The 26,736-nt window shown below is 35.9% G+C and overlaps 2 protein-coding genes across 5 annotated transcripts in view; both read left to right on the forward strand.

Moving 5' to 3' along the window:
• LOC107592159 (phosphatidylinositol transfer protein alpha isoform) overlaps window positions 1-11,780 on the forward strand; it is a 27,457-nt gene extending 15,677 nt beyond the window's left edge. For 2 of the 3 annotated variants that reach the window (XM_016281560.1, XM_016281562.1), the window contains exons 3-12: window positions 1,190-1,335; window positions 2,006-2,097; window positions 3,761-3,768; window positions 4,010-4,084; window positions 4,174-4,257; window positions 4,325-4,402; window positions 4,547-4,657; window positions 5,643-5,765; window positions 8,300-8,384; window positions 9,353-11,780. In XM_016281560.1, coding sequence (XP_016137046.1) covers window positions 1,190-1,335; window positions 2,006-2,097; window positions 3,761-3,768; window positions 4,010-4,084; window positions 4,174-4,257; window positions 4,325-4,402; window positions 4,547-4,657; window positions 5,643-5,765; window positions 8,300-8,347 — 765 coding nt within the window. In that variant the 3' untranslated portion in view covers window positions 8,348-8,384; window positions 9,353-11,780. Of the gene's footprint in view, window positions 1-1,189; window positions 1,336-2,005; window positions 2,098-3,760; window positions 3,769-4,009; window positions 4,085-4,173; window positions 4,258-4,324; window positions 4,403-4,546; window positions 4,658-5,642; window positions 5,766-8,299; window positions 8,385-9,342 lie in introns of all 3 variants that reach the window. The other variant, XM_016281561.1, reaches the window with a different exon arrangement.
• A 5,541-nt stretch (window positions 11,781-17,321) lies between these two features.
• LOC107592158 (inositol polyphosphate 5-phosphatase K-like) lies at window positions 17,322-25,099 on the forward strand. Of its 2 annotated transcripts, XM_016281558.1 has the most exons (13): window positions 17,322-17,702; window positions 17,931-18,035; window positions 18,799-18,907; window positions 19,515-19,631; window positions 20,173-20,348; window positions 20,438-20,549; window positions 20,826-20,935; window positions 21,092-21,118; window positions 23,230-23,437; window positions 23,627-23,761; window positions 23,884-23,967; window positions 24,145-24,249; window positions 24,333-25,099. In XM_016281558.1, the coding sequence occupies exons 1-13, from the start codon at window positions 17,434-17,436 to the stop codon at window positions 24,399-24,401; spliced, it is 1,626 nt and encodes a 541-aa protein (XP_016137044.1). In that variant the 5' UTR covers window positions 17,322-17,433; the 3' UTR covers window positions 24,402-25,099. The 2 variants fall into 2 exon arrangements, with proteins under 2 accessions (XP_016137044.1, XP_016137045.1); XM_016281559.1 differs by lacking the exon at window positions 21,092-21,118.
• The last annotated feature ends 1,637 nt before the right edge of the window (window positions 25,100-26,736 follow it).

Here is a 26,736-nt window from a genome sequence, read left to right on the forward strand (position 1 = left end):
TCTATCTATCTATCTATCTATCTATCTATCTATCTATCTATGGATTGGAGTGTGTCACTTTGCTCTCCTCCCTCTCTTTCTTTTTTTCCCCTTTTCTCCTCTATCTGTCATTTTCTGGTGCCAACTGGTATAAATAGGCTTTGTGTCGTCATTTTCTTTCTTCTGCTCTCTCTTTCTCTCTCTTTCTCTCTCTCTCTCTCTCGCTCTCTCACACACACACACACACATACACATGCTTATGTGTGATGGACGGTGTGTTTTCACGGATGAATGCCCACATTTAAGCAGCTGGGCTGTTTCTAGGTAAGATTCAGGAGGTGTTTTAGCTTGAGTCTTTGCTGCTGGCTCAGCTTAGACTCTGGGTGAAGGCTGCTGACAGTGTATGCGTGTCAGGACACTAAATCTCTCGATCTACACTCTTAAAAATAAAGGTTCTTTACTGGCATGTATGGTTCCCTGAAGAACCTTTAATATCCATGGAATCATTCAATTGAAAACATTTCTTTATAGTGGAAAAGGGTCTTTATATTCAAATGTAAAAAAAAAAGGGTTTAAGAACTGTTTGCTGAATTGTTCTTTGGGAAACCTAAAATCGTTCTTCAATTGCATTGCTGAAAAAACACTTTTTTTGAACCTTTATTTTTAATAGCGTACAACAAAATAGACTAATTTTACTAAACAATATCGTCAAGTTTTCTCATTTTATATTGTCATGCCCATTCAAATTTAGGGGGCATGTGCCAAGTGTATATTGTGAATGCTTTTTTTATTGATTTATGTATTTTTGTAATTAAGCAGCAAGATTATTGTATGGCTATAAAAAAAAAATCTAAATTGCTTTAGCGATGTCTAAATGTCCAGTCATAAGCTTTAAATTGAAAATGAGCATCATTAGTAGATTATAATCTGAATTTTGACTGAACTTTTTGCAGTGATTACTCTGTACGATGTGTGCGTGTGTTTATATTCTAACTATATTCCCTACAGGATTATATGTGATTAAGATATGAAAGAGGCTATTGTTTATTCAGCATAGTTCAGCAGAAGAGGAGGGAAACACACACACACAGAAACTGAAACAGGAGAAACCAGGATTAATAGACTGTAGTGTTAAAATATTCCTCATATTTGAATACAGACATACTTATGAAGTTTGAGATTGTGGAATGCATTTCTGTGTGTCCCACAGTATCAGGTTGGGCAGCTGTACTCAGTAGCGGAGGCCAGTAAGAACGAGACGGGTGGAGGAGAGGGTGTGGAGGTGTTGAAGAACGAACCCTATGAGAAGGATGGAGAGAAGGGACAGTACACACACAAAATCTACCACTTGCAGAGGTGCTTACAATTACACAAACCCACAGACACACAAGTGTAATAATAAAATGTGCTAGATTAATGTTATAGTGCACTAAAAAATAGGTTCATCATTTACACATCCTCAAGTTGTGCCAAACCAGTATGGCGTTTGATCTTCCACAAATAAAGAAGTTTAGCTGAATGTCCTGGTTGTTATTTTCCACACAATGAACTGTTGAGCTCAAAAAATGACAAAAAGCACCATAAAAATGGTCTTTTGTTGGTTCCTCACATAAAACTATCAAATTGCTTTAGAACACTCAGACTATGAATGATATGGACTATTTTTATGTACTTTTATGATGCTGTTTTGACATTTTGGTGCTTGACTTTTCCTTTTGCTTCATTTTCTGTTAACTAACGCTTTACGGTAAAAGTGACGTCTGTAATTTAAGTCAAAAGAAATGTAAAAATAATGAATGTTTTCAAACAGATTTCCAAAATACCTCCCTTGTCTGTTATTGGTCAGGCAAACAGATAGCCCCACCCCAAACTCACACCATTGGTTGAGCCACTATTGCTATGTTGACATGGATAAATTGCTCAAACAAACAGAGCAACGTTTTGGAGAAAGAATTTTAACAAAAAAAGACACATTTCTGTTTATTTTGTCTATAGTCTACTTCTAATTGCATTTTTGCTTTTTCAGTAAAGTCCCGTCATTTGTACGAATGCTTGCACCAGCATCAGCACTGAACATTCATGAGAAAGCTTGGAACGCCTACCCATACTGCCGCACAGGTAACACACACACACACACACACACACACACACACACTTAGAAGCTAAATTTCTTTTCATGTGCTCTTTGTTTCTCTTGCTTTCTTATTATTATGTCTTCCTATCTATTTCTCCTTGTCTCTTTCTCTGTCACTGCGTTTGCGGGCACTGAATAATTCACTGTTTGAGCTGAGCAGGAGTGGAGTTACAGCACAGGAAACTGAGATTATACTACTGACACATTCCCTTCACATCATTTTCACAGCCGCATAGACGACAGACTCCCCATTCGCTGAAGAATGTTATCAAGATATTTCTAAATCTCACTGCAGTGCTTAAAACAAACTGAAGTCTACAGTTTTGTTTTTGAATAAATGGAAAAAGCTGATATGGCAAGTATTGAGCTGTACTGAATTTTCTAATTATTTAATAATATAAATATTGAATAACAAAATTATTTTTTTCTGAGATTATTGGCCAGCTGTCAGCAAGCTGCTAGAAGAAAGAAATGTGTTTTCCACTATTTGTCCAAGTCAAGGTGTCTACATATACAGTAACACTGTAGTGTGGCAGAGGTATTCAATTAAGAGCCAAGAGCTCTAGCTTCTATTGTTCCTTCACAGGAAATATCCAGACATCTGTTTCAGGAGTCAGTATGGGATTTTTGTATTCAATGCAAATTACAAAAGTTGGCAACCTAATTTTACCTTACCTTGTAAAATTAAGAAATAAAAAAATCTTAAAGGGGACATCGGACGCAAAATTCACTTTTACATGGTGTTTGCATATTAATGTGTCTTAGCAGTGTATGGACACAACCACCCTACAATGATAAAAATCCATTCACCCCAAAAAACCTAAGCAGTCTCAGTTATCAAGTCTACTGACGGACTGTCCCATATTAACATATTTCCGCCCTCAACCAGTTGTATGCTGTCCCGCCATTTTCTCCACGCTCGAGCAGCTGTAGCGACAACAATGTCTCACAATGCAGGTGTTTTGAAGTTGGATGTAAAAGTGAGCATTTAAGTGTCTTCATTTTCTCCCATTGAGAAATTTTAACCAAAATATTTTACAGACATTTCATGAAGACCCTAAAGAATCATACCAACTTGTGGAAAATGGGTGTCTGATAATAAAAGTAGTGATAGATCTTTTCTTCTTTATTGTGATGTACATCTGAGTGCAACAGATTATTGAAAAATAAAATAATCCATCAGTTGTTGATTGGATTTCAGGTTGTGGGAGTTTTTTTGTTGTGGGGTCAGTTGTGGAGGGACTGGGTTTAAGCAGACTAAATTATTGGAATCGAGATTGAGTTATGACATTTTGATAATAAATTACAATGTAAAATTTAAATAATAATAATAATAATAAAGCGTGCCTAGATGAATCGTTCACAATAAGATACATAACATGCATTTGAGAAATAGATAGGGTGAATTTTCATTTCATGCTGACTTTAAGTAGTCAGAATTTATGAATAATGATTCAGTCTGAATATCTTGTTTGAATATGGATATTATTTTAGTATTTTTACTTCCAGACTAAATTCTCATGGGCTAAAATGAGGTTAAATAAAATTAGAAATGGCCTTAAATGAGATGTGATGTTTTCTTAAAATGATCTAATTCATATTTTATTATCCTGTCCCCCCCATTGTCTGTCCTGCATCACCCGTCAGTAATTACTGTAAGTATACACTCTTTGCAAGTACACAAATATGTATTTTTCTAGTAACACTTATCATATGAATGAACAAACATGTTGATTTACAGAACAAGCTCATACAAACACTCACTTTTTGAGTGAAAGAGAAGACAGTAACTTTAGCTGGAGTGAAAGGAGAGAGGACAGACGTCAGTATGTCACTGCGGAGTCTGTCCATCAGTTATGGTTTATCAGTTTGTTCATTGATTATCTGTGTTTTTAGAATGAGTATATGAAAGAAAACTTCCTCATCAAGATTGAGACGTGGCACAAACCCGACATGGGACAGCAGGAAAATGTGAGTATAGCTTGTGTGTGAACTCCACAATTTTGTGTAAAGCCTGACAATCATGTTCTCAAGCATGATTGTTGTGTTCATCTGGACAGGTTCACGGGCTAGACCCAGACACCTGGAAGAAGGTGGAGGTGGTGTACTTAGACATCGCAGACCGGAGTCAGGTGGATCTAAAGGTGGGCTTCACTTAGATAAAATTGCTACCTGTTACTTTCTAATCTGATCAGTGTTATCTGTCTATAGGACTATAAACCAGAGGAAGACCCCACTAAGTTTAAGTCTGTAAAGACTGGAAGAGGGCCGCTCGGTCCAGATTGGAGGGTGATATATTTTAAAGCACTTCTAATGGCTGTGTGCTTGAATAAAATTTGTGTAAATGTAGTAAGTGCATGCTTGATGTATGAGTGGGAAGCTTATTATTGGGAAATTATATGCAAATGCTTAATGGATTTTGGGTCTGTGTAGAAAGAGCTACCTAAAAAGACAGACTGCCCACACATGTGTGCCTACAAACTGGTTACTGTCAAGTTCAAGTGGTGGGGCCTGCAAAACAAAGTGGAAAACTTTATTCAAAAGGTCAGTGTAAAACATCTACAGTATATGTGATTGATTAAAGAGTTTGACATGAAATCAGATTTGACCATATTTAGTGCATGTTCCTGGTCTGATAGTGTATGATTCATCTGTGAATGTTATTCTTTAAAAATAAAGTTTACTGAGAGGACTTACATTTTTGGCCCTCTTATTTTCCCCTGTCATAGAGGCTTTGTTGGTAAAGGCCGCAATTTTTGCCTTATCCAACTTTTTTATAGTCAAAAAACATAAAATGTGTTGTTTGCCAACTCTTTTCAAGCCACAATCAATATACATTACTGTTAAAAAAAACAAAAAAACTTTAATTCTAATAGGACGCATTAAATCGATCAGAGGTGACAGTAAAGACATCTACGAAATGTTTATATTAATAAAATATTTATAATTTAAATACTTTTTTTTTTTTTTTTACTTTATATTCATCAAAGAATTCAGAAAAAATGTGTCACGGTTTCCATAAAAATATTATGCAGAACTGTTTTCAACATTGAGAATAATAATAAATGTTTCTTGAGCAGCAAGTCAGCATATTAGAATGATTTCTGAAGGATCATGAGACACTGAAGACTGAAGTAATGATGCTAAAAATTCAGCTTTGACATCACATGAATAAATTATTCATTTAAACATATTAAAACAGTTTTCAATTTTAATAAAATGTCACAATATTACTGTTTTTACTGTATTTTGATCAAATAAATTCAGCATTTTGACTTGAAATCTTACTGATCCAAATACAAATGGCATCAGAAAGTTACAGTTACCATTAACTGATATAAATAGCATGTTGTCTAATTCCTGATAAAAATTAAGTTCCATCTTAATGTTTTATGTAAATAAAATCAGTTGTGATTACCATTTAATGTTGACTTTAAATGTCATGTCATGGCATCTTGTGGATATCAGTTCAACCTATATAAAATTCATCTTCCAAAATGAATTTTGTACCTCTTTCTCCCTTTAACAGCAAGAGAAGCGCTTGTTCACTAATTTCCACCGGCAGCTGTTCTGTTGGATTGATAAATGGATCGAGCTGAACATGGACGACATCCGCAGGATGGAGGAAGAGACCAGGAGGGAACTGGATGAGGTCAGATGAGATGCCCTCCAGCAGATTTACATTTACCCTGTTTTTGTCCGCTTTAAATTATTCCTCATCTCTATTGTTCAGTTTGAACAAGCCTTTATATGGTAATGATGAATTTTAGCCAGTTAGACAAACAAACTATTTGCTCCGAGATATTTTGTTGTCGAATTTAACAGAGTACGGACAGCTGAATTCATTAGTTGTGAGACTGAGTTTTTGTTTATGTTCTGGTGTTTTGAGTGTCGCCTTCAACCTGCCACACATTTTCCCACCGTACAAAGACAATTATGTGTAACAAGGCAGATGAATAATTGAATGTAGCCCATAATGAGGTCCAGTCACTGCGAACAAAAGGGGCAGCAGAGCGGAGCAGGTCACAGTTCAGTGCTCTCAGGTGCCGTTTGGGGAATGAGTGACATCACATATTGGCGGCATCCCCAGCTTCACATACTTTGCAGGACAATCCCAGAAATCAAGTGTCTCCTCCTTGACTTCCACAAGTGATCTGTAATCTACCAGAGCAGTGTTAATTTTGATTTAGTTTTAGTCATAGTCTTTTGACTAAAATGCCATTTAGTTTTAGTCATCTGAATTGTTTTTAGTTTTAGTCGACTAAATATCGTAAGATTTTAGTCGACTAAATCTACAGTAAATTTAGTTGGCTAAAATCTAATGGGTTTAGTTACAGTGCATTTATTAAGCATTTCTCTAAAATGTCCAAACTCATTATATAGGTTTGATATTAAGGTTTTATCATGATAGACACCGATTTAACTGTGGTGACACACAACATACCTTTATGTTAAAATTTAATAAAACCACTTCTCACAAAGAACAAGAACATGGTCTACTTTTTAATTAAATACCAATGGTTATATAGGCTAATTATGCATTCTTTATAGCAACTTGTTCACCATCTTCATTCATTCAAGCAGACATATTTATTTCTATAAATATATTTAGATTAATCTTTAGGGCTACTAAAGATTAATCAAAATCTTTTGTTGCTTGATTAACATCAATGACTCGGACAATAGCAACTAAATTAGGCTGCTGTCCCTTTAAAACCGAATGCACGGCTGCAATGCATGCAATGTACTGATACACGTTCTCCCTACGGTTTACGTTAACTTAAGACGTAATCAGCTGTGTTTATGTGAATACTCGTCAAAACGGACAATTCGACATTATTTTGTGTGTAATTCTCCGTTCATGCGACGCGAAACAGTACTTGCGCGCTGTGAGATGCGCTTTGTGTGTATAGTGTCTGCGCTCAGAAAACCGAATTGAGTTCTCTCTTGCGTCGTCAGATTTATCCATATGTCTGCTCTTCTCTTACTCCCACATATTAACATTTTTTTTACGTTTTATGCAACGTGCAGCAAGTGTATGTTAGTTTATGTCCCGCCGGTTCATATGTACTAGGGATGGGCGTATCGATCCTAAGTATCGATATATCGATACTGACGCGAGTATCGAAAATATCGATACTCAAACTAAAAATATCGATACTAAGGTGTTTTATTTACCAGTGATTTTGTTTATTTAAAATATTAATAATAATGCGTACAAATGCATTGAATTGGAGGAATAACCTTTGTTCGCAAGTAATTGTGTAGGATAGAACTATTTTCCAGCTCATCTGAACACACACAAATGTCAATCAGAACCAATCAATCACAGAGAGCGTTTACTCACTTCTAAAAGTGCATTCAAACAGGGCTGCGTTTCCCAAAAGTATCATAAGAAAGCATTAAAGCTTTTGGGAACAGCAGCCCTGAACAATGCTTATAACATAAGGACAGAAATAAAAACATATGTTTGAGTTATTTCACAATAAACAAATTGAAATCGTAGCCTACATAGTTTGTACAATTACATTTATTTAAATTGAACATTGAAAGATAATATAGATCATGTTCTATTCTGTAATATTAATTAATTAATTAAATATTAATTGAAATCATACACGGTCAGAACAGTATTGAATGTTAAAATGTGTTTTAAACAAAGTTAAGTGGTTATCATTACCCATTTTACTCTTAGTAATTTAATACATTTCATAATTTAAAAGTTTAGTTCAGAAGTATCGTATCGGTATCGATATCGACGATAATGCCTTGAAAAATATCGGGATTGTATCGAAAACAAAATAAGTGGTATCGCCCACTCCTAATATGTACGCATAAACTCCGAGCCACGCAGCAGATTCATTCTGAATGAATCTCATCCCAAATCATCCCTCCCTAACATTTTCGTCTCGTTATTATTAGTTGACGAAAATGTCAATAGATTTACGTCATAGTTTTTGTCATTAAAAGAGTTTTAGTTCGTTATCGTCTCGTCGTCGTCGGTGAAAAAAATGTCGTTGATGACAATTATGACGAAAATTATTCGTCAACGAAATTATCACTGTACCAGAGGATAAGAAAAATCAGTATAAGTCCTTCCTGAATCACATTTTTAGCCCCTTCTTCTTCCGCAAGTAGCTATTTGCTTTATGTACACATGCATGCTTTTCCATGGCTGTCTTCCAGATGAGAGTGAAGGATCCAGTGAAAGGCATGGTGGCTCTTGAAGACTGAGGCTGCTCTGTGTTCCTGGATGCTGCTGTTCATAAAGGTAATTCATGATCTTTAGCGCCCCCTTATGTCACATATCTGAAACAGCAAGTGAGAACTTAAAAATTATTTAATATTTCCTAGTCTATGAATTCAATATATAGGCTATGTTTGGGATAGCATACTCACATTAACATTATTGGGAGTATATAGTTTATATAGTATGTACAGTATGCAGATTTTCTGTATGCATAGAATATTCCCAAAGTGCATTGCACTGAACTTGGCCTTTCATTGCCATTGTGATGAATGAACCAGATGTAATTGTAGGCAAAACAGTTTTAGCCACAATCTTTAGAAGGATTTTTAAGTTGGTAACTGTATGCCACAGCTGATAATGTCACCTGATTTTTTTGACACTTTTTTCTGTATTATTGAAAGATATTTCTTATGCTCACCAAGTTTGCTGTTATTTGATCAAAAAAATAGTCAAAACAGAAATATGAAATGCTATTATAATTTAAAAGAACTGTTTTTTTATTTGAGTATATATTTTAAAATGTAATTTATTCCTGTGATGGCAAAGCTGAATTTTCAGCATCATTACTCCAGTCTTCAGTGTCTCATGATCCTTCAGAAATCATTCTGATATGCTGATCTGCTCCTCAAGAAACATTTCTTAGAATTATCAATGTAAAAACCGATGTGCTAATTAATCATTTTGTGGAAGCCTTTTTTTTCAGGATTCTTTGATTAATAGAAAACTCAAACAAATGTTGTTGTAGCATTAAAAAAAACATTATTACTTTTGATCAATTTAATGCATCCTTGTTGACTAAAAAGTATTTATTTCTTAAAAAAAATAATAATTACTGACCCCAAACCTTTGAATGTTAGTATGTACTGGACCGTATTCAATCATTATGTTAGTAATCTATTCTGAACATAACTGTGGTGTTTAACCTTTAGAGTAAATGAATGTTCTTGTTCTCTCTCTCTCTGCCATGTCATTTCCTGAGTCTTTCTCAGATCAGACCTGAACTACTGGAGACCAGCGGCATCACTCTCCTCAAATCACAGCAACATGTCTTTTTAATCGTAATCGAAGTCCTTCATCCAGCTCTTTTGGTGACCGTTTGTCCTGAGCATCTTTCATATCCTCCTTTCAGTCTGACAATGGAGCACATTGACAAGTTAAATAGGCTATTATTCCGGTTCTATCCTCATGCCCAGTTTCTGAAGTCTACCTACTTAAACAAATACAGGGACGATCAGCGGTTCGTCATTTATGATGTCAGATCATTACCTTAACATATGAAGCTCGGCAGAATTGTGTTTTAAGATGAATTTAATGTAAAGCAGATGATATTTGGGTGTATATATATTCAGAATATGTATTGGCAGTGGAATTATTGTGACAGATGTGTCAGGGGTTTTAAGTAATTGTTCTCCTAATTTTTTTGTGGACCAAGCCGGTTTTCATTGTTTTGTTTTAATCTGCAGTGATTTGTTTTTGTTGCTTTATTTTTTTATTTTATTTTACCCACTTTTTAGCCTATTTACCAGCTGATCCAAGATGTAAGTGTGTCTCTTTATAGTGTAGTACTGTACAATCATAGTCATGTCATCCTGACCATTCATTTATTTGTAACATGCATTGTGGATTCATTTTGACTGGCAGCTGCTTGGTCACCTTAAAATGTCAGCAAGTACTGTTCATAATTTAATGCAAGACAGAGTTTATTATAACTTACTATTAGAACAGTATCACATTCTAGAAGTATTGTTGTTTGTTAATCAGTCAATATTAATGGTTTCATTGTCATCTCTTCCACAATTTCCTTGTGCGTGCTATTTTAGTAGTATTGTATTTATTTTTTTATTAAAAAGACAGGCGTACCGTAGGTGTAGCTCTCTCTCCCTTGGCTGTTTTTGATTGGTTTACAAGATCAGGCTCCGCCCTTTTCTTTAGTCAGTGGCTGACTGTCTTTGAAAGAACTTGAAGAGGCAAAGCTAAACCTTTTAGCCTTGACATCTTTCATAAAATTTGACTATGACTATTTTGTTCGGTACCAGATGAGGTGCTCAAGGAGGATATTTTACGTTATGTCTCACCTCCTGTCCATTTTATTGAAGGATTGATTATCGCACTTACCCTTTTATTACTTGTCTTGAGGATAAAGGCACATTTATCCAGTTGTTAGCAATAATACCTCCTTTCACAAACCCTTCCAATCAACATACATGATGTGAGATAGTGACTTTAGAAGTGTATAATCCATCCCCTCTCAGAATGTTGCGTCATTAGGACTTTAATACAAATATACGCTCACTTCCAATCGCTCCTTACCTGGAATCAGGTAAGGAAGATGAAATGGGTTGAGCATGGGGTTTTTAAATCAGTCTTTTCTTAGTAATGTGATGTATGGATGTATGTGCGTTTGAAGTTCTCAGTGTTTCTTGTTTTTGCGTGAGGGACATCTGTCATGTAACTAGAATGGTGGTTTACACCCTTGTGTTTCTTTCAGCCAATGCTCAGGACCCATTGATGCGCATTAAATTATTCTTGTAGAATTACATTGAATTCATAAAAATTCCATTGAATTCTTAATAAGTGAAATCAGGTTTTATGGTGTAGACTGCACGTGTTAAAACATCTTTACTGTCATAATACAACCACCGATACACCAGAACTGTGTTGGTCCTGAGTCTAATCAAAGTGATGTATGGATGTATGTATTGAATTGTATATAATATATAAATATATGTAGATGAACACATATATATATATATATAAATATAGCTCAGACTATCCTGCCAGGCTATCAGCACATACAGCCTTCCATCAATTATATCGAGTGGTTTAGTAATGGCTGGGTGTTATCTGTGGGTGAAGTTACTGTTTGGAATGTGGCGAATTATGGTGAAATTAAAAATTATTAAAAACTATATTTGAAATATTGATTTGAACAGTCTATAACTGAACCTTCAGATGACTCTGCCCATCACTGTCACTGGCCCCGTCCCTCATCCCTGGCCGCTCTTCTTTGGCAGGATGGTGTCTAAATATGTTTTCATTCACCGATTGTTGTATTTTTGCTGTGAGCCGTAGAAATCTCTCACTTTTAAATTCCTTTCAAAGCTTACACTGTGAACGAAGCCACGTTTATGACCTTTGAACTTGAGAAAAGAACCTTTCGGGGTGATTTGGACTAGGTTGCCATTCTTCTCTCAGGAGACTCGAATTAAACTTGTTCTTGATCAGTCCAAGCTGGTGTTTGAATGACAGACAGGTGGCTTATAAAAGGGAACTATCCACATGAACTGATCATCCACAGTTTGTGTTACCATTATGTAAAGCAGATCATAGTAAACAGGACTTTCTCATAGATATGTTGTTGTTAGATTTCACGATTTGTTGTCGAAATTAAAAACCCAGTGATTGTAGAAATACAAATTTTTTTTTATGAATGTATGTTTAACCCCACCCTGTCATGTCATGGTTTTTTAATTTCTTTTACTGTGAATTTGTGCCTTTTGTCATCTTATCTTCCAATAAAACTACATTGGAGATGTGAAAAAATAAATTAACTTTTAAAAAGAAATGTTTTACTTCTTTACATATCCTCAAGTTTAAAAAAAAATACATATTCAATATTTTTTTTTCTGTAGATTTGTACATTTTCTTCTTTGATCAAACATATTTTTCAGTTGTATGCTTAACATCAGAGTTGTTCCCCTAGTGGTTAGTGCACTGACACATTGAGCTGTGGTGCTTATGTTGGTAATGTGTGTTTGAATCTGGCTTGCAACATTTTCCGACCTCCCAACTTTTCACCATAATTTACTGATAAAACCCATTTCTTCATCTAATTTCCACAGTAAACATGTCTAGTTACTTTAACCTAACCCATTCAATGACCCCACTCAGGACAAACACATAAACAAGCACAAATCATAAAGAAAAAGTATCAATGCAAACCCTCCCTTCATTAAAGGGGTCATATGATGTTGCTAAAAAGAACATTATTTTGTGTATTTGGTGTAATGAAATGTGTTTATGCGGTTTAAGGTTAAAAAAACACATTATTTTCCACATACTGTACATTATTGTTTCTCCTCTATGCCCCGCCTTTCTGAAACGTGTCGATTTTTACAAAGCTCATTGGTCTGAAAAGTGAGGTGTGCTCTGATTGGCCAGCTATCCAGTGCGTTGTGATTGGCCGAATACCTCAAGCGTGTGACGGAAATGTTACGCCCCTCACCATACTGTGATGCCCTGTCCGGCCGGAGCGACGAGACAAAAACATTAAAACCCATTATAAACGAGGCATTTGTTGCATCCAGTGAGGACATAATTACGGATTATAAGGATTTATACTGTCTTTTTACACGTTGCGTCGCATCGCGCCGCGTAAAACAAAACCATGTCTGCATTTGTGATCGGAGAAATGACAAACAACAAGTGCTACTCTACACTGCTCAAAAAAACTTGCGTTTGAATCGTCAGTGGCAAATTCTTTAATATAAAAAACGTACTTGCAGTCTGTGAGTCAGAACAGCCGGCATTGTAGTCTAGTCTCCCAGGATCAGGAAACAGTCCTCCATAAAATGCGCTGCGCACATCTGAATATTTGGGTTGAACTGTTCTGGAACAGTGTTGTAAATACAACTTAACCACTGATTTCTAGCCGTATACTCTTTTGGAAGGCCAAACTAAGTAGTTTCGCTTTCACAACAAAACCACGTCACACACCGCCTTGAGTGGCGGTCCGCGGATTCGACAAAGGAGCCTGCGGCGGGCTTGCGGCAACCACATGTGACGACCCCGGGCTGGACTCTGCTTCGTCCATGGTGAAAGCCGATCCGGCGATCCACAGCGCGAAGTTGATGTATTTCCTCAGCGACCAGCACGGATCAGCTCCAGGCATGACGAAGCGATATCGTCCTCTTTTGGAAGACCGAATAAAGTAGTTTCGCTTTCACAACGAAGCACAGCGCATTCACGACATGGTGGCGGCGGCAACAACAATACTACAGCAAGAATAAATGTTACACCTTCTTTCTTTGCGTGAACCTTTGGGCGGCATTATGCAAATCTTCCCACACAGTGACATAGACATGTGGGGGCGTGTTAGAACCAGCCATTTTAGGTAGGCGTGGTTGACTCTTAACTTTTATAAAGAATATCTCTTTGGATTTGAGACTTTAGTCTTTGCAACTTTACAGATCTTCTTAATGCACCAAGAGCTTGTAACACTCCAAAGAGAAAGGAAAAATTGAAATCGCATCATATGACCCCTTTAAGTGAAACTTTCAGCCTAATCAGGATTTGAAGAGATGAAGCCAGATTTAACTAACCCCTTCTTATGAGGCCTTCAGAAAGGGGAATGTGTTTGATTCAGACATTTGGATTTCATTTTCACAGTTACAGCTATATGTGACATGTTTAAATGTTTATTTATTTATTTTTTATTAATTATACTCCGTAGCAATAAAAATCGATTCGTTCAGCTCTGAGATAATTAAAGAAAGCAAAGAGCCGTGGGATTTTTGGACGGTGAAATTTACCCTTAATCTCTGGTCCTAGAAGTCCTCATTTAGATCAGCTTTGATAGGCTGGTATGTTTATTATTATTTCTTTAAACTGATTAGCCTACAGAAAGAAAAGAAAACAAGAACGTGCCCCTTAAATCACGGCGTCTGCATGAACCATTATCATCACAGGCGTGTCCAAAAACAAGTTTATGGACTTTAAATAAAGTCGAATAAGTTTGTAACTCTTTTAAGATATTTTAAGTATAACAGCTCCTGACAACAACTCAGATTTCATATCGTTTATAAAACTTTTAAACATATTAACTGGCAATGCAGAAAACACTTAGACGGCAAATATTTAAAATTCATGTTGCATATAAAAACAGTTGTTTTCAATGAACAGAGAACCCTCTGTTTCATGCCCTAATCAAAAGGATTGCGATATATACCAAATCGATTTAGACACAGTCAAGTCTTTCATAACTTAGCCAAAGCTTTCAGGCGTTTATATGATGAAACAGTAAAGTTCTGCGGCTTTAAGAGGTTTCTGTGGATTGGCCGGACAGTGAAGAAGTAAAGGGGTGTAAACACGTACCCCAAACTCTCACACTGTCCTATAGCACCTGTTAAGTACGGAACATATATTCAAGACACCTGTAAAGTCTCCACAAGACCGAGACTGAAAGGTAAGATTTTTCATTCAAAATTTAATTTGGCTTTCGTTACGGTAATTTAGAGGAGTTTAGTTAAGTTTTCGGAACATTTTAACCTGTAAATCCCTAAATATTTTAAGTTTATTCGATGGCTGTTTAAATATAGCCCACGTTTTCATTTGAACGGTGTGTGACAAACAACAATAAGTCGTTACATAAAACTGATACAAGCGAGAGATTAGACTGTTCTGCTTTTTGGAAAAAACGTTTATACATTTACTACCCCCCATTCAAGCCTTGAACAAGTCTTTAAGTCGAAGTGGCCTATGTCGAGTATTCTTTTTACTATCAAATAACATTTCGGTAGGCTAATCATAGACGTTATATTACAGCTGTGTACAGCACAAAAATTGCGAACACAGTCACTTTTGCCCGTAACCATAGCAACAGTAGGCTACTGCGCTCGAGCGTTTTCAGTGAACATATAATAATCAGTTAACCTCCAGATATTTTTTTATCATTTAAAAAAATCTTTTAGATTAGATTAATGTTTACATTACCATGTATGCTTGTTTAGGTGGTTTTTGTGTACACAGGTCTGAGTATGAGCGCACAAATTGTTGGATCCAGGGATGGATATCAGGCTTTCAGGTAACAACACCATTGATCAATGAAATTAACCCCACTTCACTTAAAGATAGACAAGACTGAGGTGAAATAAATTATGCTTAGAGAACTGAGATGGACAGGAAGTAAAAGGAGTTCAGTGTGTTAAATCTGTTTTATTGCCCAGCATTACTGACTTGTTTCTTTTTGCATGGAACCAAATTGTGAATGTTGGTGTTTCTCTCAAATGTTTTACAATTTGGCACAAGACCAGTTGCTTTGCCTTTATGTGCCTGCTCTTTTTCTTTCTCTCTGCTGCTGAACATTGTTGGGGAAAGTTACTTTTAAAAGTAATGCATTACAATATTGCATTACTCCATAAAAAAAGTAACTAATTGCGGTACGTAGTTACTTTTTATGGAAAGTAATGCGTTACGTTACTTTTGCGTTACTTTTTAAATCTGGACAGGGCTTGCTTGTTTGTTTTTAAATTTAAAAAGTTATATTTTTGGCAAATATAAAAGTCTTTTCATACCAAAAGTGAAATGAATAAGCCTCAGGCTGAAGGGAATGTACATTTACGTCTGGACTCCGTACAGTAGAATGCAGAAGAAGACATTTCAACACACTTCAGCAATAAAAAAGACACACAAGTGTTTGTCTAGAGTTATTTATGTTTATTAGTACGGTTGAACTGGATCATCGAAGGTCAGAATCAAAGACATTGGTTAATAGAATGGGATTAAATACATAAAGGATATTTGTGTTGTTTAACATTTAGTTATTGCAGGTTTGAGTCATATTCTGAGTTGCATTATTTTAATTCATTTTGAGGAATACTGAATCTGTGTTTTTTTTTGTGTGTGTGAGTGAGATGAGTTAATGCATATTCATATTTATTTTGAACTACAGTAGCATCTTCTGATTTCTCTCAACATGGGGACAGGAGAGCTGTCAATCAATAAATTGGAAAAAAAAAAGTTTGAAAAAGTAACTCAGATATTCTCTTGTAAATTAAAAAGTAATGCGTTACTTTACTAGTTACTTGAAAAAAGTAATCTGATTACGTAACTCGCTTTACTTGTGCAACACTGCTGCTGAATGCTTCTTTGCTCCTAAGAATTTGCATGTGACTGTATTAGAGCAACGGGGTGGAAAGATAGTTAGCCTGCATTTGAGAATTATATTGCTATTTTAGACTAATTTATTAGTATTTGTTTGCCTAGTACAATTTTCCTGGTTTAAACAGGGGGAAAAAAGTAAGGTGTACAGTTGAGCACAAATTTGCAAAGATTTATGTCGACACCTGAACACTGAACAGACTTTATTATTATTTTTAATTTAATTTAATAATTTTATATCAAATGTTCATAAATATTTAATGTATAATAATAAATATTTAATTGATATTTATAATATATGTACACATTTTTAATAATACAAACATCAATACTATAAGATAACCACAATTTAAAAGCAGTGGATAAATGTGTTCATCAAGTAATCTGGAACGCAGTCTCACATATTGTAGTTGAATTTGTTAGGCAAGAAGGTTAATTCAACTCTGATAGAGTAACATTTAACTCCAAGGAAGTAAAAATTAGCTCTCTCAGAGTTAACTTAAATATGAGAGTTTGTTAACAAAGTTTGGCATTATGCTCTCACATTTTAATTTAAGATCTTTGAACTTAGACAACAACACTCCCCACCCCCCCACCGGTTGCAAAATTATTACCTTATTTATTTATTTATTTTGTAGAGTCCAAGAAATATTCACAGAGTTGAGGCCAGCTCTTGCATAAAGCGGATTAGCTTCTGTGGACATTTACTTGCGTTGCTAAAGACCTGCAACAATACATACAGTGATTTGGAGATCAGGCCTGTTAGTGATTTTTGCATTTTGTATTCCTGGCCTCATTCACGTGGCTCTCCACTGCTCCAGATTACACTTCATAATCCCAAACACTCTCCAAAACGCATGCTTTTACACACACTCGTCCATTCAGGCAACAAGATGCAATGAGAACATGTGGATCAACAAAAAGGGTTATATTTATTGCAATTGCTAGCTTTCTGGGCTCAAAGGATAATGATGAATTGTTTCTGAGAAGATCGGAGAAATATGAATCTTGGAACTACAGCACGTAGGCGTCGCTTGAACAAAACCTGGGATATCTGCATCTGCTGAACCTAAACCATTGGACACCTATAGACATTTGAACTTTTTTGGACCTCTGAAGCTGAGAAAACACAAGCAATACGATAGAGAATCAAATAAGAAATCTACTCACTTCTGCTGATCTCTTGGTTTGGATGAATCAGGCTTCAGATTATCAGTTGTTTTGGGAGAACAGCAAAAAGATGTCTGACACATTTGATGTCCCACGTGTGCGCTCTGACAGTACGTCCACCATGGCATCTCAGTCTACTTCATCACGGATGATTCTTCGCGAGCGGCTCGCTCAGTTGCTCGTCTGCTTAGAAGATCTCAGCTCAGATGATGAGGCAAATGAGGAAGTGTCCCGTACGCTAGACGAAGCCTTTTACCTCTGTGGAAAATACACCAACAGAGAGTCCTTCAGGTGTACTAAGTCATTGAAAATGAGTTTTAGATAGACTTGTGTTGGAGTAATAGAAGGTGTGGATTTTGTTGGTGATTTGCTAGCAAGTCCGTTGTATTTTTAGTTTTAGATTATCTTTTCGTATTCTTTCCCCAAAGTTTTTCTCAGATATTAAATTCAGAGTTTATATGAACCCAATTCATTCATTGATTCATTGCTGCTCTGTTTGTGTCTTCTTCTTTTGTTCAGGCTGCACATGGTCACATGGAATGTTGGCACAGCGGAGCCACCAGCTGATGTGAGGTCATTACTGCAGCTTGACTCACAGCCGGCCACTGACCTCTATGTGATTGGGTGAGTTAACATCACCTGAATCACATGATCAGCAGATTTATACTCACAAAAATAAATAAAATAATAAATAAATAAATAACATGTTAATTTACTAATACATACAATACCAAGTTTGGGTTTGGTAAGATTTTTAAAAAGAAGCCTCTTATATTCACCACAGCTATATTTATTTGATCAAAAATACAGTAAAATTGTTAAACATTATTACAACTGTTTTCTATTTTAATGTATTTTAAAATGTAATTTATTTCTGTGATGGCAAAGCTGAATTTTCAGCATCATTACTCCATGATACTGAAAATTACTAGTCTCCAGTGTCACATGATCCTTCAGAAATCATTTTAATATATTGATTTGGTTTGCTTTGGAAACGACTTATTATAAATGTTGAAAACAGTTGTGCTACTGTTGTTTGAAACAGAAATCATTTGTAACAATGTTAAAGTCTTTTCTGTCACTTTTGATCAATTGAATGGATCCTCAATTCAATAAAAGACAAGTATTACTTTCTTTAACTGTTCTTGAACTTCAGTATATATATTGAAGTTGTAAATGAAACAAAAATTACTGGAGTATGTTCTTTCAACTGTATTATGATATGTATTATCAATTTCAGAGTGAAAATTGTTTCAAAGTAAATCCTACACCAATTTGTGCGCGTGTTTATACTATATATATATATGAGACAGAATGAATTTCTCTGTCAATTGGTAAGTTTACATTGTTTTGTCATATAAGATGAGCAGATGTGTTTGTGCTCTAGTCTACAGGAAGTGAATGCCAATCCAGTGCGATATATCTCTGATCTAATTTCTGAGGACTCATGGAGTCACCTTCTCATGGATACCCTGGCACCAATGGGATATATAAAGGTACAGAATAAATAAAAAACTGATTGTGCGTCTCAGCATTGCAATCTCAGTTTAGAGAGTGTGAAAGACAGAGAGGTATTGACTGTCCTTATACATATGTTTATATGCAGTTGCAACTGTTACAATAGAACAGAGAGACAAAATCAGGATGAGCCGTCTCCTCATTAAGCTTGTTAAGCTCCATTGTTCGCTGCAGGCCATTGAAAACACTAGAGGCATTGTTTCATACCAGCACATTTGTGTACCATAACCTCTGATTTGATGTGAGCCCGTCCCATTCTGCCTTTCATGACTAATTAGCTCTGATTTTAAAAACTGAATTCCACTCCACCAAAAAATCCCAGGAATTTCCAATACCAATCTCCTTATTTTCTTATGTCAACGTATCAAGGACACTTATCCATTCTAAGCTCAAATACATGTTTCCTCTTTTGTTTTCTTTTACTGTATAAGGCCTATAATAGCTTTCTTGCATAGAAACCGTCTAAAATCCTCTTTCTGTGATGCTGTCGGTTTTGATGTGGAGGTCAAAGGTGGCGTGTGGCGTTTGTGTTGAGAAATGCACTGAAGCTTTGACATATGAAAAGGCTTTTTTTGCTGTCCTCAGGTGACTTCTGTGAGGATGCAGGGTTTACTGCTGATATTGTTTGCAAAGCAGGTCCACCTGCCTTTCATCAGAGACATCCAAAGTACATACACTCGCACAGGCCTATTTGGATACTGGGTATGGTATAGCCTTTACATTTCAGAGACACTTACTGTTATACACTAATTTCAATTTGATGGCATGTTCCTTCAAAACTGACATATTTATTCTACTGTTCATACTGTTATTTGACTGATTTTATAAGATTTTTGAAGTCTCTAATGCTCATCAAGCCTGCCATTTATTTGATCAAAGATACAGTAAAAACAGCAATATTGTAAAGTATTATTACAATTTAAAATGGTTTTTTATATATATATATATATATATATATATATATATATATATATATATATATATATATATACTGTATCCTCCTGTGATGGGAAAACAGCATAATCTTTAATGTAATTTTGATCAATTTAATGCATCCTTGCTGAATATAAAATGGCAGTGTATATAATCTGTATGTTTTGTGTAAAATAAAAAATAAATTAAAATAAGCTAAATAAATTCAGCCTAAACCTATCCTTTTAGAGGTATGAATATGTGAGTATGACTTGGGGCTTTACTGTAATAATATGCAGCTGGACTAATGCATTTTTATTTATTCTCACAGGGAAATAAAGGTGGTGTGTCTGTACGTTTTTCATTCTACGGTCACATGCTGTGTTTTCTGAACTGTCATCTGGCGGCTCATATGAACTACGCCCTGCAACGGATGGATGAGTTTGAATATATTCTGGACACGCAAGACTTTGATATGTACAACACACCACAAGTGTTTGACCACAAGTCAGTGCTAAGTTGGGCTCAAATTTACTCACGTTCATGCATTCTCACATGCATCATGGTTCTCATATTGCTGTTGTTCCGTATCTCAGGGTAGTCTTCTGGTTTGGTGATCTGAACTTTCGTATCGCTGACCATGGGATGCACTTTCTTCGCTCCTCGATCAACAATGGCCGCTTTAACCTGCTGTGGAACAGAGATCAGGTCAGGCAAACACACAAATAAAGATAGCACAAATACACACTCTTCTGAAGACAATGGCTCTTTTAGCATGGTGATTATAAAAATATGTTTTATTCAGAAAAATTAAAAAGTGCATTAATAGAAGTTAGTTTCATCGAATTAAAAATTTCACTCAATAGTTTGTGCTTAGTATCTCATCATTAGCTTAGCAACATGCAAATGTCAAAATTTATGGAAAACAAGAGACAGGTATGCATTATTCTATTCTATTATATTCCACTGATCTCTGGCTCTTAGCTGACCATGATGAAGAAGAAAGAAGCTATTCTTCAGGAATTTGAAGAGGGACTGTTGTGCTTTAAACCCACGTATAAGTTCGACCGTTTCTCGGAGACTTACGACACAAGGTACATTCACACACTTACAAATTATTAACACAGTACAAATGCATTATTTTTTATGCATGAAAGTGGAAATCAATTTGATTGAGAAAAAAATGAATCTCAATTTATCCCTATTGTGTTTTCTTAGAAGAAATTCATGGTCATTCTTTCTCCACACAGAGTACCAAAGACATGGTTTGGCTTTATGTAAGATTTGAGAAGAATTTTTGTGTTTGTTGCATGGCGTTACCTTAACCCGTTTATTACCCAGAATTCCTCTTACAGAGCACTCACCATCACATCCCTGTAAAACACTGCACTCCTCTCACTCATCGTTCAATCTTTGCATAATCTCCTGTCAGATGCTCCAGTAAGCATTTCAGTCATGTCTATACAAATTGTAAGAAAAAATGATGAGGAGGTTGAAGATCTCGATGAAGATGTTTATTGCAGCATAGCCGTGACAAAGTACATGTTGTACCTTGGGTTCTACAGAGTCGGAATGAACCCCGAACATCCTAAACTCCAACCTTTTATGCAGTTACAGTTTACTACCCTTAATGTAAATGAAGATGCTCCTATTGTGACAGCTGTGGTCTGTATGTTAATAAAGTTCCAATACCGCCCTGTTTGAGATGGATCTCGGTGTCCCACACCCATTCTCATTCTACAATTGGTCATCATTTGCTCAGGATGTGATCATCCAAAATGGTGCAGAAACAACATAACTGTTGACTTTCTTGAGCCATTTTGGGAATTGAGCATGATCAAACATCTATTGTGGAGTGGAATCTGGGTCGGGTCAGACTACAGTTTCTTACAAAATGTAATGTTGTGATTGGTGTTTTTTCTGTGTGCCAGCTGCCATCAGCTTTGAAAACATGTATGTTGTAGCATGTCTACTTTGAAGATGAGATGGGTATGTAGGATGTAAGATGGAATTGTATTTCCCATCAAACATAAATGGCTGAATATAGGAGGTCTTCCGCACCACAGAGTATATGAATCTGTGTCTGTGTACAAACGTGTCTTCAGCACAGATATTTTCCACATTTAGCTGTCACCTGTTTGCTGAATTGTTATATGGGTAGTGAAATATGGTTGGGACATTGTGTTTTGCTGTGTCTGTAATGGAAGCAGAGACAGTTTGTGTCTCCAGTGGGAAGATCAGCTCAAACTTTGAATTTATTTTCAAGATTACTAGTCAAGGTGAAAAAAGTGAAATAGATGTTTTCTGAAAAAACATGCAGGAAATCATATATACACCAACCACCCCATTTGTCCATCCAGCCCTTCCATCATATTTAATACATGACCACACATCCATGAAATGCTGTCAGTGTGTCATTGGGCTTTTAACAGCTGTCATGGAGAACTGCTTTGAACCTGTCATATAACATGACACTAAGCACCTCATCACTGTGTAGAAAGCATGATTCACTCTGATATGCTGGTGTTTGATGCATTTGCATGCTGTTTCATATGGTAAAAATAGCATATCACTTGCATGTCTGCATGGAATTGGGAATTTCACATGGAATTCTCAGTATACAACCACAGCACAACTATCTATCTATCTATCTATCTATCTATCTATCTATCTATCTATCTATCTATCTATCTATCTATCTATCTATCTATCTATCTATCTATCATCTATCTATCTATCTATCTATCTATCTATCTATCTATCTATCTATCTATCTATCTATCTATCTATCTGTCTGTCTGTCTGTCTAACAAAGTTTGGGGTCGGTAAGGTTTTTCATGTTTTTGAAAGAATACTCTTAAGCTCACCAGGGTTGCATCCAAAATAATCAAAAATAAAGTACAAACAGTAAAATTGAGAAATATTATTATAATTTAAAATTAGTATTTTCTGTAATTTATGTCTGTGATGGCAAATATTAATTTTCAGCATCATTACTGCAGTCTTCAGTGTCACATGATCCTTCAGAAATCATTCTAATATGCTGATTTAATGATCAAGAAACATTTCTTATTATTATCAATGTTGAAAACAGTTGTGCTCAACAGTTTTGTGAAAACTTTAATACATTTTTTATCTGGATTCTTTGATGTATAGAAACAACAGCAAATAAGAACTGCAATTTAATTTAATTTAATGGGCCCTTGCTGACTAATTAGTATTAAGCTCTTAATAAAAAGTATACATTAAAAAAAAAAACTTACTGACCCCAAACTTTTTTAGTGTGCATATATACTATCTATATAATATAGTGAAGATTATCTCACTCTGCATTTATTAGTTCAGTATAATTTACATTCCTTCTTTTTTTGCATGGGTCAATGATTAGTGGTAAAAAGCGGAAGCCTGCCTGGACGGATCGTATCTTGTGGAGGATAAAACCCAAAGCTATAGACACTGAGGATGAGAATAGCTCGACAACATCATCAGCTGACGATGATGAGTATCCTATTAAGGTGACGCAGGACATGTACACCTGTGATGTCTCGTATGGGGTCAGTGACCACAAACCTGTCATTGGGACCTTCAATCTGGAGGTATGAATTATGTATGCCTTGAATATTTAATCAATCAGATGACATGACAATGAGCTGATCAAATTGAAGTAAATGTGCTTAAATAATAATAATCATCATAATCATTACTAATTATAATTTTAAACACATCTACCTTTCTGCGTACATGAGTACGTTTAGTCCAAATTCTGTCTTGGTCTCTTCATGCAGATGAGAAAAAAGGAGACGGCTCTAGTCACACTAACCGTGGAGGGACACTGGAGTGCAGATGAAGACGCCACATTCACCTACACCATTCTGGAAAACTGTGAGTCCTCAACCTGGGACTGGATCGGATTGTACAAGGTGAGACGGAAACAGAGAAAAAAGAGGTTGATGGATGAACAAAAACACAGAAAGAGACAAAAAGGAGATCTGTATCACAAAGCGGGTCACTAACTAGTGGTGATTTATATCTCTGTGTGCAGATTGGCTTCAAAAGTGCCTCCGATTACTCCACCTTCGCTTGGGTCAAAGATGATGAAGTGGCTGCCAACGGCGAAGTCGTGACGGTATGGCAGACTAAAAGTTTTAGTGTTGAGAACAGGTCTGCATTGAGAAAATAATGCCAATAATAGAATTTTATATTACTTTACTTTTACACTCATCTAAAATGAATGCATTTAAACTGCATGGCACTAACAAGTTGTTACACAAGGACTAACATGAGTGTGCACTTCCTGTTTAAGGTCCAGATGAGTAAAAATGAGCTCCCCTTGCTGGCAGGGGATTATGTTCTTGGCTATTACAGCACCAACATGCAAACCCTCATTGCCTTTAGTCCGACTTTCCAGGTGAGTTTCCACAAATACATACATGTACCTCTGTGTTAGCTTTAGGCTATACCTCTTTGTTCATCTGCTTTGTCTGGATCCAGATTCTCGAGTCTCAGCAAGCTGTGATGGAGGGTCTGGTACCTGAGAACATCAACGGACATGAGAAGTAACGGGCTAATTTCTAACCTCTGGGGCATATGTTCACATATGTAAAAATTACAGCAGGAGATCTGAATTGAGATCGGATTTGCCTGTGTAAACAGACCTTGCTCAGTTTGGTTTTGAAAGATAAAACGGATTCTGAAACAGTCTGGAATAATGAGTTTGAACTAAGGCTTTAAAATTTCCCAGATAACCAGTCTAGTCACCAAACACACTGAAATACTCGTTTTTCGTTCTCTCTTTATCTGCAGTTCTTGTTAAATGGTAGGAGTTTGTTGTGAGCTTCTGTAAACACGCACACATATACATTGCGCTATTCTAATGTAATATGTAGTACCTGTATATGCCACTAGAGGACAATAAAGCAATTACCAACTGTATTCAGAAACATCCCATTACTGAGAACCCTATCCCATCTGTTTAGTTACTATGGTAAACTCAATGAGAACTGAGAAATAGAACTTTTTCAAATTATAAGTCAAAAATTAAGACCATGGAATCTGTGCCTGTATAACTTGAAAGCTCTTTTGATTTATGTAGAAACTGACCGTGCAAATATCTACACATTTCTCAAACATTTTTTTTGTTTTGTTGCAAATTAGATACTAATATCACTGTAAAACTAATAAGAGTGTAGAACTCTCAGAATTAGGCCTATATTTCATGCCAAAATCAACACATAAATGTTGAAAAAGTCCTCAGTATTATTTTTTCAGTAATTAAGTTCTACAATACACAATTATGCATTATTATATACATACATTACTATATATATTACATATATACATGTACAATATTTTAACATACATTAAATGCATGATGTTGCATTTATTTTGCCTATTATATCTGGAACTGATTACAGTATCTTACAGTTTAACTAAACATTGGTGCTGTGCTTTATACAGTATTTCACTGTATGTTTTATATATCAGTGGCTTTCTATATGATAATGTGTGGCTTTTCGGTATCTATAACAACAGTTCACCATCTGATTGCTAAAATGCCATTTTGTTTACACTGTCACTGAGTTGATTTGACCATTTATGATTTGTTAAATGTATTAAAATGTTTCTGTAATCAAGCAATTAAACGCAACAGTGTTACTGGGATTGTAAGCTATTTCATTAAAATATTAACATCTGAATATCTGTTTGCGTCAAAGACTTTGTAAATGCATATCTATCTGTATACTTTTATTTATAACTGTGAGATGAGTTGAAATAATATTTTGAGGTAACTTGTAATTAACCTGGAATATTCCTTTAAGGTCTACCACACACATTTGAAGGTTAATTACATTGCTGACATTAATTAGTGTGACATGGAGCGTGATTTTTCATCCAACAAAATCCAATCTCCAGAGTGACAATCAAACAAACTTTCTCCTCAATCTATCTCGCCACCAGTATTATTTCCCATTGGAGCTGAAGGTTTACATGTTTTTGTAGCTCACTCTAGGGGGCGCTGTTTACTTATTGTCTTGTCCATAACGCACTGTATTTGTGAAATTCACACATGCATACGCAAACTCACTCACTCACAGAATATTAATTCATCACTCAGTTAGGCACAGTACTCAGCACTGGAGATATTGTGTGGTTTTACCTCCAGGAGCATTTTCATGGATGATTACAGCTATAAATTGTTTAAATGGAAGTCGTGGCCTAATGGTTAGAGAGTCAGACTTATAACCCAAAGGTTGTGGGTTCAACTCTTGTACTGGCAGGGATTGTAGGTGGGGGGAGTGAATGTACAGCGCTCTCTCCCAACTTCAATACCATGACTAAAGTGCCCTTGAGCAAGGCACTGAACCTCCAACTGCTCCCTGGGCGCTGCAGCAAAAATGGCTGCCCACTGCTCCGGGTGTGTGTGTTCACTGCTGTGTGTGTGCACTTTGGATGGGTTAAATGCAGAGCACTAATTCCGAGTATGGGTCACCATACTTGGCCACATGTCATTTCACTTTTTTTTTCTCACTTTTTATAAATCTGTCTGAGGCACCTGCACATCTCTTCGAGGAGGAGGTCGTCAGAACTCGCTAAAAACACACCGAGTCAGTCAGTGATCATGAGCTATGAGACAGTGGCACTAGAATTCTTTCCTGGGAAGACAGTAAATATATATTTGGGATGGTAAACCCATAACATACTGTACATAGGGGCCTTTTTTTTTTTTTTTAAGGAACACAACTCTCAGAGATTGCGAAAAGGTATAACAGGCCTGTCTAAACTCCGAAGATAAGTGACCGATAGAGTTGGCTAGATATCAACTTCAAGTTATAAGATGCAGTTAAGAATGATTGTGCTGTTCTTATAACAGTTCAGTAAAAATTAAGATATGCAA

Source organism: Sinocyclocheilus grahami, unplaced genomic scaffold, assembly GCF_001515645.1.
Source record: "Sinocyclocheilus grahami isolate Dianchi unplaced genomic scaffold, SAMN03320097.WGS_v1.1 scaffold150.1, whole genome shotgun sequence".
Taxonomy (NCBI): domain Eukaryota; kingdom Metazoa; phylum Chordata; class Actinopteri; order Cypriniformes; family Cyprinidae; genus Sinocyclocheilus; species Sinocyclocheilus grahami.